Below are 13,599 nucleotides of genomic sequence, written 5' to 3' on the forward strand. Positions count from 1 at the left end.
AGCTGGACTGTAGGAAGAGGAACACGGTATCAGGAGTGGAGGGAGACTCCTTAGCACCCTTCAATATGCAGGTGACACAACTCGTTTGCAGAAAGCAGATGATGCGACCTTATTGATGAAGATCAACGACGACACTCTTCAGCGTAGATTACACCTCTGCACTAAGAAAGCAAACGTCCTTGCATCAGCTGGATCGATAAGCTGCATCGTGCTCGACAAAGACAGACGTTGTCAAGGATTTTGTGGAGCTACCACAGATACCTATGCAAGCAGCCGTCAAGGAATCAAAACACGTACTGCATTGTGTAAATCTGCTCTGAAAGACCTCGAACATATTCAAAGGCAAAGGTGTCGTTTGGGGAGAGTAAAGTGTGCCTCTGGTATTTTCAGTCGCCTCACAGCCATGAGGGAGACTGAAGAACTGATGTCTTCGAATTAGGATACCGGTCAAGCATATGGACTGAGATTAGCCAGTTTGAAGCGGACAATCGTGCGACTGCCCAAAGAACAAGTAACTCTCATGGAAGAAGTACAGCCAGACCGCGCCGTAGAAGTGAGGGTGGGGAGGCTCCGTTTCGTGTCCTTTGGACTTGTTCTCAGGAGGGCCCCGTGCCCGGAGAAGGACATCGTGCTTGGTAGAACAGAGGGTCAGTCAAAGAGAAGAGCATCTACAATAGAGATCAACCCCCCAAGCGTAGCAATGGTGTGGGAAGATGCTGGGCCAGTGCTTTGGGCGGTCGTGCCTGGAGTCAGTGTGAGTTGGAACTTGTTCAGCGGCAATACCCACCTCTTATAAATATATATATACACATACACACACACAGATGCGTATATGCAACATTCCTCTCAAGTTCAGCAAGCCTCACCATTTCTCCTGAGGAGTTTCAGAGTTTTCTTTTGTGCGCTGTCAAATTCTGTAAACCAAAAGAATTTTCATCTGGCGGAAAGGCATTTTCAGTATGATTCTAATTTTATAAAATATTGTCTGTCTAACTCATCAGCAGTCAAGCGTCCAAGCAGCACATGGCACTGGGTAAGTCTACTGCGCGAGACCTCTTCAAAGCATTCAAAAGCAAGGGCGGGGACTTTGAGGGCGGTGGTGTGCCTGACCCAAGTCCCGGTACTTTCCATCGCTCGTAGGAAGGTGGAAGTTGGACACGGAGCCAGGAAGATCGATGAAGAATCGATGCATTTGAATGATGGCAAAGAACATTGAAAGCACCACGCGCTGCCTAAAGAACGAACGAGTCTGTCCTGGAAGAAGGACGGACGCCAGAGGGCTTCTTGGAAGCCGGGATGGCGAGACTCCGTCTCATGTCCTTTGGCATGCGGTCAGGAGAGACCAGTCCCTGGAGACGACGTCGCACTTGGTGAAGCAGCAGGGTAGTGAACAGGAGGACGCCCATCAGGACAGCGTTGACCCGGTGGCTGCAAGAATGGGCTCAAGTCAGAACCACCGTAAAGACGGCGCAGGCCCGGGCAGCGCTTCCTTCCGGTGGAAGTAGGGTCCCGCTGTGAGTCAGAACTGCCCAACACCAACACCAACACCAACCCGCCTCGTCTCACGGAAATGATCATTCTTGAGGGGCTTGAGGGGACTATTTTGCCCCCTTTATACTTCTCTTCATTTGAATCCCTTAAAATAAGCACGCACTGTTTCACAAGCTTACTCGTGTGTCTAAAGAGACAGAGACGCGGATGAACAGGAGCATCACAGTGAGAGCTCACTCGCGGTCAGGCGTGGTCTCCGCACCCTGGACTTGCATTAGGGGGAACCCTTTGCTGGTACTTTAATGTTTTTGACCGACACAAAAGTCATTTCATTGACTCCTTTAATGCTTGAGGTGGCGATGGAGGGAGACATGGAAAGAGAAAATCAAGGTGGCACTGTCCCTGCAGTGTCCTCCAGGCCCCCAGCCCAGGTCCTCTGGCCTGGCTCTCACCACCCCCACCCCACCCCGGGCAGTACAGAGGCACACATCTGTCCCAAGAGGCCTTCAGAGGGGCCTTAACCGCCACGCCAAGTGCTGGGGGGGGGTGGGGCAGGCAGTACGGATGGCCATTCTAACTCACTCTACCCTCCAAATGAAGCCCCTTCAGGTTTCTCGGACAGCCCCCACAAATGCGAGCAGAAAGCTAACTGGGGCCTGGGCATAATTCTCAATGAAACATCCCACCCCCACCCCCAGGCGCTGAAGCGAGCCACTCTGAACAGTTCCGTGTTTATTTTCAGAAAGTGATGGAGACAAAGGAAATACATCCAGACACCACTCTCTGTACAATAAATAGCCTCCCCTGTTCCAAAAAATAAAAATAAGAAGAGAGAGAGGGGGGAAAAGCACGCGGGCACACACAGCCACCACCACAAACAAGACCTTGTTTCTTCAGATGGACCCAGCCCCCCACCTCCCAGCCCCTGATTCTGGACAGCTCCCTCCTCAGAGAGGCCTGGACGGGGCCCAGGCCCCAAGCCACCTGCGTGTTCTCCCCGGCCCTGGCCGGTGGACGTCGTAAAACCCATGAATATTTATTTTCAGGCCAGGGATGAACACATACGCAAACAAAAATTCTGGAAGGTACTTTACAAAGGAAGAGGGCTGAAAGTCCAGTCCAGTCCCCAGCCTCCTCCGGCCTGGCGCACCTCCCCCGCCAGGAAGAAGGAAGCATGTCCAAGCCACGGTCTTCTTGTCCGCCGTGGTCTGCAGAAGCCTGCAGCAGCACCAGCAACATGAGGGCGCTTGGGGCGGAGGAAGGGGCAGGGCCATGCTGCTCACAGCCCACGCTGGACAAGGAAGCAGCCAGGGAAGCCCAGAATCCTTCTTGGCCCCTCTCTTCCCTCAACCCACTACTCTCTGGAGAAGGGACAAGGAGCCGAGGATTCTCAGCCCTGAGTCTCTTGTCTAAGTCATCGGTGTCCCCCGGCAACGAGCACGCTTCTGTTCTTTTCTCCGCTGTGCCTGCTCAGTTGGGAAAATAGTTATAAAACTGGCCTTCGGTCTCCTTATCAAAAGGAGATGGGGCCCCGGCTGGGGAGGAGCTGTCCCCGCTGGAAGGGTAGGGGGACACCCGCCTCCGCTTAGAGTCTCCTTCTCCCAGTCCCGAGTCGCTGGAGTCTGGCCGAATGGAGGTGATCTCAGTCCACACTGAGGGGGGCCCCTGGTCCTCCGGTGCCCGGCCCTCCAAGGTGCCAGGGCCCGGCTCCATGGGCAGAGTTCTCATGGGGCGGAACCAGCTGGTTGGGCTCATCTTCGGGGGGTACTGGGGAGCCACAGGCCAGGCGGTGCCAGGGGCCAGGACTTCCTGGCCGCGGTAGTAGGACAAGCTGGGTGCAGGGGCGGAGGGCAGGAATGCAGGCTTCATGCTGACCGCTCGGAAGTCGGCCTCATAGCTGTGGTCCCTGGGCGTCCCCAGCCAGTACGGCTGGGGAAGCACATCCTTGGCCTGGCCGGGAAGGTCGGGGTAGAAACGGCTGGGGACAGGATACTGGTTGGGCAGGAGCGGAGAGTAGTGGTCTCCCCCAAGCAATTGACAGTTGGGTCCAGGCGGGGAGGGCACGCTGGTGTCAACGGATGCATACATGCTAGAGAAATAGACCCAAGAACAGGGAGGCTCAGCGGGGCTGGTCTTGTAAAGCCTGTCTGTTCCTATGCTTTCCAGGGCTTGCCCACCCTCCAGCACCCACCTCAACCCTGGCCCACCCTGGGGGCAGCGGGGGGTGGGGTGGGGTGGGGTGCCAGCCCAGGAGGAGGCCCTCTGCAGGGAATATTGAACCCACTGCACTTACGACTCAAAGTTCTCCCGGAATCCTTTGGCAAAAGGGTTGTTATCAATTTTCAGCTGAGTAATCTAGGGAGAAGGGAAAGAGAATTGCTTGAGTCCTGAGTCCGGGCTAAGGAGTTGCTAAAATCCCTCCCCAGAGGGCGAGCACAGATTGAGGACCCAAGACCCATCTGTAGACAACTGGACATCCCCCAACAGAAGGGTCGCGGGAAGATGAGCCAGTCAGGGTGCAGTGTAGCAACAATGAAACATACAACTTTCCTCTAGTTCCTAAATGCTTCCTCCTCTCCCCCACCGCCTGAACTATCATGATCCCAATTCTACCTGACAAATCTGGCTAGACCAGAGGATGTACATTGGTACAGATAGGAACTGGAAACACAGGGAATCCAGGACAGATGATCCCTTCAGGACCAGTGGTGAGAGTGGCGATACCAGGAGGGTGGAGGGAGGGTGGGGTGGAAAGGGGGAACCGATTACAAGGATCTACATATAACCTCCTCCCTGGGGAACAGACAACAGAAGAGTGGGTGAAGGGAGAAGTGGAACATGTAAGATATGACAAAATAATCATTTATAAATTACCAAGGATTCATGAGGGAGGGGGAGTGGGGGGAGGGTGAAAAAATGAGGAGCTGATACCAAGGGCTCAAGCAGAAAGCAAATGTTTTAAGAATGATGATGGCAACAAATGTACAAATGTGCTTGACACAGTGGATGGATGGATTGTGATGAATTGTATGAGCCCCCAATAAAATGATTAAACAAAACAAACAAACAAATCCCTCCCCAGGGAGACCAGGGCTCCTTTGATGTGCCCTGCAGGCCCTGGCCCAGGCACCCTGGGCCCTCACCTCGGCATTCTGGTAGGCAGTCACAGCAATAAACTGGGTTTCTTGGAAAGTAAAGACGTGGGTGTTGGACGCGCTGCAGGCCGCCTCCGGCTCGCCTTCATTCACCTCGACGATGTGCAGGCGGGGCTGGTACTTGTGCAGTGATTGGAGCACAATCATCTGAGGAACAGCAAGACGGCCGGCTCACCGTCTGCCCCCTCACGGCAAAGCCAGACAGCACCCGGAGGCATCCGCCCATCCACCTGCCCTGCCACCAGGTGGCCTCTCCCAGCGTCTCCAGCCTCATGGGGACACGAAATCTAGTCTCCTGCCCTGTTTTGTCTTCCCCACACCTGTTCTCAGCGAGGTGTATGCACAAGCAGAGCTTTTCGGGGCTAAGGGCCATTCGAACAGGCTCCCCTTATCCCCGAGCCCTCTGCACGGCTCCCTGGGATGCCTGGGGCCCGCTCGGTGCCCATTAGGACTCAGGGAGAAGCCTCTTCCTGAACGCCACCCCTGCCTGAGAGTCATCTGTCCCTCTGAGATTCAGCGTCCTTCCAACTCGTAATCCTCCCAAGGTGGTGGAAATGAACGGAGGAGCCCAGAAAGGAAGCGATGTGATGCTTCCAGAACAGGATCAGGGTCTGAGCCAGCAGGGGGTGGAGGTAGGCAGGGGGAGGGGGGTGGCATGCTGAGCTACCCCCTGGGAGAGCCCTCCCCCCCCACCCCCCATGGTGGGAGGTGGTCCTACCTGGGCCATGTTGTTGGAGGCCCCTTTGTTGTTGGTGAGCTTCAGTTTCCCGAAGGAGACTTCCTGGCGCATCCAGTGGGCTCCCGTGTTCGGGGAATCGGGGTGGACATACTGACGGTTTCCTGCGGACAATTCCTCTCTTTGGTGTGCAGCCCCGGGACCACACCCCTGGTGATGGGGGGACTTTGCCTGTTCTTAATGTTCTGAAGGATACAAGGGAAGGACCAGAGTGGCCAGGACAGGCGGCAACAGGTGTGATCCGAAGATCAGCCAGAACCCACCCAGAGAGATGTTGCAGGCCTAACTTCTTCCGGGACCTGTGGATGTGAATGTGCTTGGAAAGAAGGTATTTGCGGATGCCAACCAGATGGGCTAGTGCCCTGACTGGAGAGCAGAGACACAGCTGTGGGATACAGAAAGATTTCTCCCAAGCGGTCTCCCCCAACCATCTGCCAAACCTGCTTGATGGTTTCACAACCTCTCGTTTTTTCTACACTAAGTTCCAGCATGGAGGGAAGGAGAGAGGTTAACTGAGACAGAACATTACAAGATGGTAAAATCCTACAGTGTCAGGCGCCTGCCGGGCAAGCCGGCTTCAATGAGCCGGTGGCCTTATTGGCAAACTTAGAGAAAAAGGTACTTCAAGAACAGCTGAACAGATTTATTAAGAATTTTTTCTCAGTCTTTCAAATCAAATTCTCTGAGAGCTAAGAGCCGAAATGTACATGACAATGAAGAGTCCCTAATGAGTGCTTCTGGTTTGGAGTCAGGCAAGTTCCCTGGTATTGGTTGTCCTGCTTTAAAAGGTACATTGTTAAATCAGAAGGGGAAATGATACAAAAGCTTCTGCACCCCTGCTGGAATGTAGTGTAGAAAGGGGAGAAGGCCAGGTGGGGGCACAGGTAGAGGCCCGGGGCATGCATCTTCAAGCTAAGGAGCACCGAGGGCTGTCCGGAACCTCCAGAGGCTAGAAAGGTGCAAGGAACCTTCCCCGGAGCTGGGGAGCAAGACCCTGCCAGACCCTTCATTTCAGACTTGCAGCCTCTCCAGCTGTGAGACCATACTTTCTGTTGTTTTAAGCCTGTCCAATTTGTGCTCATTTGCTACCAGGCCACTCAGGGAAACTAATACAATAGGCTAGAGCGAAACAGAAAAGACAGCAAACAAAACACGTAGGAGGGGCTGGCGGTCGGGCAGGGGATGCTAGTTGGGATGGAGAATTGACACCCAGGGGTCGGACCTGGGGTTTGAGAGTTCCTCCAGGATCCACCAGGGGGCAACCCTGTCTTGCCAAAACGGAGTGCCCACTCTTCACCCCCCCCCACACACACACACACACACACACACACACGCACGCACCCCCCCACCCCCCCCACCAAGAGCCACATACCTGGCATGTTGCCCTCTGCCTTTCCGCACTGCACCCACTTGCCACTCTGATACCGCCAGTGGTGCTGGTCCACCAAGACCACGTCCACGAACATCCGGTAATGGCTGGTGGGCTCCAGCCCGGCCACGGTAAAGGAGAGAAACGGGAACATCCTCCTAGGGAGAACAGAAATGTCAACCCCAGCGCCGCGGGCAGCAGTGCACTGCAGTGCACCCACCCACTCGGGAGAGCCGACGGTGACACGCTCAGGAAGTGTGAAAGACAGTTGTTAAACACCGCCACGGTCAAAAATGCATCCCGTAAACTTCCCATTAAACACATTCTATTAAACACTAAAAGATCACACATACTCGAGAGACATCCATTCCCGGTTACTTATCGATGCTCTTGTGGTTATGGGCGCCTCTCGAACCTGTACGGTGGAATTAGGCTGTCGTGACGAAGTGCTGCGCATCTTTCCCCGGTCGGTAGTTTAAAGTCAGCCACGGGAGGAATATTTACACCACCGTAATCAGCAAACATCACACATCAGGGCTCTTTGTTTCTCTCGCCAGTCAATGGGTTGGTTGTGAAGCACTTACCAGTACAGAGGTGTCTTGAGTTTTAGTTTGCTGCATCAGACACAGCAAGACTCTAGCCCATCCTCCACAGGCAATTCCTAGTAGCCTCAGGCCTCAGTCCCTAGTCTGGCCTGTCCCCCACCTAGTCTCTCCACTGTGGCTCACAGAGCTGGCGGCGCACCCTTAGCCCCATGGCGCCCTCTCACACACCCTCCTGGTCCCTTCTTCCAACTCCGGTGCTCGTGGTGTGGCTTGCCTTAAGCCTCAGACTTTAGTGAAGTAGCTAATGTCCTTGGTGAACAGGGAACGTCCCATCCACCTGAAAGTGGACTTTATTAACCGGGTCCTCATACTCACAAAGTCTGGTTCCCCAAAAAAGTAGTGGACACGATAGGCAGGATCCAGCATCCGCCCCCCCTTTCTCCATCCGGTTAAGAGGAATGGACTACAGCAAAGATGCACTTCCATAACCAAGACCGCCTCCATCATGCCACCATCATGAATCCCATGACCGTCCTCATGACAACCACTCCCCGTACGCCGGCTATGGCACCAGCATCACCATCACTCTCATCACCATCGCCACCATCTCTACCACGACTGCGACCAGCACTTGCAGCCCCTGCCCCCACGACATCATCACCATCACAACCACCGCCGGCGGCGCACCAGACCATCATCAGGCTCAAAGACTCAGTCTTTCTCTCCCCACGAAAGCGGGGAGAACAGAGTCGGGCTGCAGGGTCAAACGCTGCCGAGAAGGGCTTTCCATTCCCACCCGTTTCTCGTCCCCTCCTTCTGGGCCAAGTACTGTGCTACCCTTTGGGGAAGGTGTTGGTTCTCAGAGGGTCCTAGAACAATACTCCCCGCAACCTTGCGAAGGTCCCCAGGAAGGTCTGGTTGCACGCCCCGACTTCCCCAGACCCTCCAGGCTGAGAAGAGGAGCCCTGCTGGCCCAGTGAGCTTAAACAAGTTAATTTCGACATCAAACCAATGTCTCTTCACCTATAACTGGGGATCCTAGCTCCTCACCGGCTCTCTTCTCAAAGCTGTTAAGAAGGTAGTCAACTCAGCGCATCCTCCCTTTCCACCTTGCTCCACCCCCTCCCCCAAGCCCAAAAGCCGGAAAGCCCCCGGCCCGAACGGAACCCCGGGTCCAAAGTCCGAAGCCCAAGGCCTGGCCGGAACGGGCAAACCCAAAAACCAAAACGTTAAGAACGGGGCCTGAAAAAAGGGGGGGTGGGGTGTGAGCAGATATTTCCGATCCATTTCTACCACCAACTCCTTCTCCGACAGCAGTCGAATCACTCGACTGTTTCCGATCTTGTGGTGGGTTCCTATTCCGACTTGAGAAGATACAGGCGTGGAAAGGGATCATGTAATGCACCCTTCCCTGACTTACACACCAGCCAGTTCCTCCCCCAAGGCTTTCGAGCCATCCAGCTTGGTTTGCCATGTCACGTTTAAGGAACCGGAGGCTCGGAGAGGTTTGGCGAGAGCTCCCTGCGAAGAGAGCAGGGCCGGGTCGTCCTGTGTGGAGGGCACGCTCCGGCTTCTGCCTCTTCGTCTCATCCTGATGTCTGAAGGGGAGGGCCGGGTGAGTCCCTGGTAGTGTGCACTCTCAGGCGGGAGAGCCCGAGTTTATTTCCAGACCCGGGTGCCTCAGACCCAATCACTGTCCACCTATCAGTGGAGGCCTGCGTGGTGCTGTGCTGCTGAACAGGGCGAAGAGAGCTTCCAGGCTGGGAACACAGGCCTGGGGATGAGCCCCCCCCCCAAAAAAAAATCAGGCCCCCAAACGGATCACAACACTCTGATCTTGCGCGCAGTGCCTGGTGTCCAGACAGGACACGCAACACCAGCGGGAAATGGAGGAGACACAGGAAGCGGGTGGGGAAATAGAGAGAAGGGAGGTCCCAGTTTCACCGTGAGAGGGCCCACCCGCTGGGATCCCAGAAGTGCCTCTGGTTTGCTGGGAAGGAGCAGAGAGAGCAATGGAGTCCTTGAACTTGGCAGCCATAGGCCCGTCCTCACAGGATAGGCTTCCAGCCTGCGGATTCTGCTTCGGCGGTCCTGAAGGGCCACCCTTCTTGGAGATGAATCCCAGGAGGCCTCCCATCCTTTCCCAGCCCTGCACACCTGGGCGAGCCATAGCAGCAGCATCAAATACGTGCAAACTTGTTAACAAGGCGAGAGTTTTGTCATTCGTATTGGCAAAATGTTTTAAAAGTTGGTACCGTCTGGTGCTGGCGACAGGGAGGAAGTCGAGGCTTTCTGCCCTGGTTCCAGAGTCCCAGTCTCGGAAACCCACAGGCATGTTTCTCGAGACACTGTCCTACAGGGTTGCTGTGAGTCAGAATCGACCTGATGCAGTGAGTTTGAGTTTGGACACTGGTGAAGGAAGCTACCCTGCAACTCCGCAGATGCAAAGGTCTGGGAACCAGTTTGGTGCCATAGCATTTCACCAGAAACGCAATAAAATTGCCGCATATAAACACTCTAAGCTCACTGCCACAGAGTCGAATCTGACTCACTGGGACCCTATAGGACAGGGCAGGACTGCCCATGAGGGGGTTTCCGAGACTGTAACTCTACGAGAGTGGAGAGCCTTGTCTTTGTGCGGAGGTTTTGAACCACTGACCTGGAGGTTAGCAGCCCAATGTGTAACCACTACACCACTAGGGATATATAAGGATTGGGAGGGTGGAGATGAGGAGGAAAAACAAAAGCAATGGTTGGGCCGCCTGCTTCCATCATGTCAAGACAGCTGTTCGGGACTGTCGGTGGAGTCTGCTCCAGCTCCTTGCAGCCCCAGGCCACGGAGGGAACTGGCTGTGTTCGTGGGAGCCGTCGAGAGCCCTTGAGCTTTCTCTTGAAGAGTTGCTGGTGGGGTTCAAATCGTCAGCCTTTCAGTTGGCAGCCAAGCACCTCATTGCAGTAAAGATGAGAGCCAGGCCAAGCCCTGCAGAGCTCTGCCGCTCTGCCACGCTCTGCCACGCAGGGGCTCACCTGCAGCCGGGGAGGGAGGGGGACACCGCCTCAAAGGTGGCCAACAAGAGCACTGCTGATGAGGCTTCCGGAGCCGCTGGTCCCCTCACCCACTCTGGGTGGGGCTGTAAATTGGTACCGCCTTTCAGGGAGCTATTTTGGCCATGCTGTGCGCCTATCCAAATGTGATTTACGCTTGGACATACAGGCCTTTCCACCTTAGACCCACTTAATAGAAATTCGACAGTGACTGGCACACAGCCCAACCAATCAGCAAAGCTGTTTCCACCTGCCCTTGAGAGAAAGGAAGCCCGTCAGACCTGATAGAAAGTAGGTTTCGGCTAAAAAAAAAAAAAATTAGTGAAATTTAAAAAAACGAAGGCCTACACAGTTCTTTGAGTGGGGAAGGTTGGAAGTGATCGTACTAGTAGCTCCGAGGGTGGTTGCCTCAACCCCAGCCGTCACCCAGCCACCCAGCAGCCAACAGAGCTGTTTAACAACAGAGCTCCCCAAAGTTAGCTTAATTATAATAATCAACCAATCAGACCCCGAAAAGTGGGGGTTGCCAGCAATTAATACACACCCACACGCAGAGAGAAGCGGGCCTCTCTCTTCCTCTACTGAGGATGTCTACCATCAGCCAACATGCACTGCGCAGCAAGTTCACAACACCACACGCTGCTGCCGCTCGGAGCTCCGGCCCGAGTCTGGGTTGGGCCCGACCAGGCCGCTCATGTTCGCTGCAAACACACAAGCCCAAGCGTCTCCAGTGGAACCAAGAGGTTGCTTCTTTGTCCTCAGTTTCCCTCTCCCAGCCCCATCTAAGCCACCTCCACCAGGCTGAGCCCGGAAGGCCTCTCCCCACACGCATGCTCCACTCCATCCCACCTGTGGCGAGAGCATGACTGCTGTGGGTCCATCTGTGGAATGGGTTGAGGGTGGGTGGGAGACAAAGAATCTGGGAGGGAGTGAGTCAGCCCGCGGCAAAAGGCTGCAGGGCTGTGCGTGGGCCTTGAGGGGAAGGGTTTTTCAAAAGGGAAGAAGGTCACGGGGGTGGGTGGGTGGGATGGTGGTGACTGGCAGGCCCCTGGGTCCCACATGGCAGCAGGATGGAACGGGAGCTGGCCTCTGTGCTCAGGTCTAGCTTCTCAGAAGCACACGGCAGGAGGAAATGACCACTGACTTCTCAGACCAAGCTCAGAAGACACACATGGGGCGGGCGATTCGGGGATGGCGGGATGCCTACGCTGAGGAGCGGTGTCCATGAGACGCATGAAAGGAGACGGAGCAGCAACCTCTGCTTCCCCTTCCCATGGCGACCCTGGGGCCCCCAAAGTAGCCCCTCAGGGCAGATCGAAAGTGTGAGGGCTGTCAAACACACAAATACACATATAAAACCACCCGATACTATTTAAGGATCTCTGATGGATGTTTATCAAACGGGGAGGAAGATAAGGCTTTCTACTGCCATCAACAGTTACCATTTTGAAAACCCACCGGGGCAGGTCTACCTTGTCCTAAAGGGTCACTCGGAGTCAGTATTGACTTGATGGAACTGAGTTTGGCATTTTGGGGTTTTTTTAAGTTTGGGGATGATAGTGCATGTTTTTTGATCGTGCGTTTTTAAACACATCTTTTTTAAAAGTCACTTGTGGATGAGATAATATACTGCCTATGACTCACTTACAAATTACTTATATTGCTAGACTTTACAATATTACTAATGTCTCTGCAGACAGAAGAGGTGGCAGTGGGCGAGAGAAAACGAAGAACTGGGACTGCACTGTGTTGACAATGGTCGGTTGGTCGGTGCGGTGATGGGGATATGGAGGGGCATCAGCTCTTTTCTCCACACATTTTGTTTGGACATTTTCATCAGATGAAAGTGTAAATGTCTGGTTCCAAAGGGTGGGGGGAACCAAACATCTCCAGAGAGAGGATTATTTCGCAGCAGCAGCACGGACTGAGGGCCTGCGGTTGGGTCAGCGATTCACGGTGAGAACATGAAATACCTTCCTACATCACCTGTAGCCAGACTCTGCTGGCCCAGCCTGGCCAGACCCCTTCAGTGCTGGCTAATGCTCCATCACCAGGGTCCATGCCTGGCTACGGGGAGGCCTCGGGTCTGGCCTCCAGACCGGACCAGCGAGTAGTGGGTAAGGCAGCCTGAGTTCCGTCTGCCGTGTGACACTGTCCCCACACCTCATCGTTCTCAGTCTCCCTGTTCCACTGAATGCACGACAGGCAATAATGGAAGTGAAAGCACTTTGATCACATCTAGACAACATGGGTCGTCTACTGGTCGTCATCGGGGGCAGGACAGAGAGACCCAGGCAGATAGCTGCTGGGCTCTGGTGCCAACCTTGCCACTGGCAATGGCCATGCTGTGGAACCGCACAGTCTCCTGCCTCCCTGTCTGTGCGGCCAGAGAGTTGGATTGGATGAGTCTTGGCCTGCAGCCTGGGATGCACCCCGGTGCTCCCCGAAGGGCCAGGGTTGAGGGGTACAGAGAGGAATTCTCAGAAAGCGGAAGAGGGAAAGGCTGAGGCATGGAAGTAAAGGCCAACCACTCTGGGTTCATCCCAGGGAAAGAGGCCCAGCCCAGTAACTGGGAAGAGAAACACGGTGGTTGGTGGGCAAGGCCCTCAACCCAGGCTGCCTCATAGAATGGCCCAGAGCAGCGGTTCTCAACCTGTGGGTTGAGACTCCTTTGGGGAGGGTGAAACGACCCTTTCACAGGGATCGCCCCCGATTCCTAACAGTAACAAAATTGCAGTGATGAAGGAGCAACGAAAATAATTGTATGGTTGGAGGGTCACCACCACATGAGGAACTGGATGAAAGGGCTGAGGCATGAGGAAGGTTGAGAACCGCTGGCCCAGAGGAAAGATAACCAGGGTTGAGCACTGACGCAGACCCAGCACGGCCTCACCCCTGTCCCTCTTCAGACCTTACCCTTGCTATCTCCTCCGACCCACCCTCTTAGGTCACAGGTGGCCCAGTCCCTCCATGCAGAGGTCCTCCTTGCTGGACCCTCCCCCACCCAGGCAGGCCCATGGAGGGGCTGCTTATTAAATACATACCACACAAGTCATGAGTTTCTCTTTCTTTCCCCACACAAGAGGCGCTATCCGGAAGCAGCACCCTAAGCCCCAAACCTGACCCCTCAGGCACTGAGCTCAAGGGACCCTGAGCTGTGGTCACCTCTGTGCAGTGCAGGCTAGACTGAAGCCCAAATTATGTAAACCAAGATGTGGGCGGGCTTTCAAAGCAGAAGCCATGAAGTGAGTGTGGAGC

At 54.8% G+C, this 13,599-nt stretch overlaps 1 protein-coding gene across 1 annotated transcript; it reads right to left on the reverse strand.

The window, feature by feature from the left end:
• Positions 1 to 2,848: 2,848 nt before the first annotated feature.
• TBX21 (T-box transcription factor 21) lies at positions 2,849 to 11,037 on the reverse strand. Its single transcript, XM_004707423.2, has 6 exons — positions 10,970 to 11,037; positions 6,755 to 6,909; positions 5,365 to 5,486; positions 4,635 to 4,793; positions 3,785 to 3,846; positions 2,849 to 3,580 (listed from the first exon to the last, which is right to left on the reverse strand). The coding sequence occupies exons 1-6, from the start codon at positions 11,035 to 11,037 to the stop codon at positions 2,962 to 2,964; spliced, it is 1,185 nt and encodes a 394-aa protein (XP_004707480.1). The 3' UTR covers positions 2,849 to 2,961.
• Positions 11,038 to 13,599: the final 2,562 nt, after the last annotated feature.

Source organism: Echinops telfairi, unplaced genomic scaffold, assembly GCF_000313985.2.
Source record: "Echinops telfairi isolate 266 unplaced genomic scaffold, ASM31398v2 ScPeMD7_7458;HRSCAF=8496, whole genome shotgun sequence".
NCBI classification, from domain to species: Eukaryota; Metazoa; Chordata; class Mammalia; order Afrosoricida; family Tenrecidae; genus Echinops; species Echinops telfairi.

Excerpts from the sequence above, each read along its gene's own strand:
- TBX21 (XM_004707423.2), bottom strand. The coding sequence starts at position 11,037 with ATGAGCGGCCTGGTCGGGCCCAACCCAGACTCGGGCCGGAGCTCCGAG. Across the intron at positions 6,910-10,969 it reads CGGCAGCAGCGTGTGGTGTT|GAGGATGTTCCCGTTTCTCT; the intron begins GTGAACTTGCTG and ends TGTTCTCCCTAG. Across the intron at positions 4,794-5,364 it reads CCTCCAACAACATGGCCCAG|ATGATTGTGCTCCAATCACT; the intron begins GTAGGACCACCT and ends GCTGTTCCTCAG.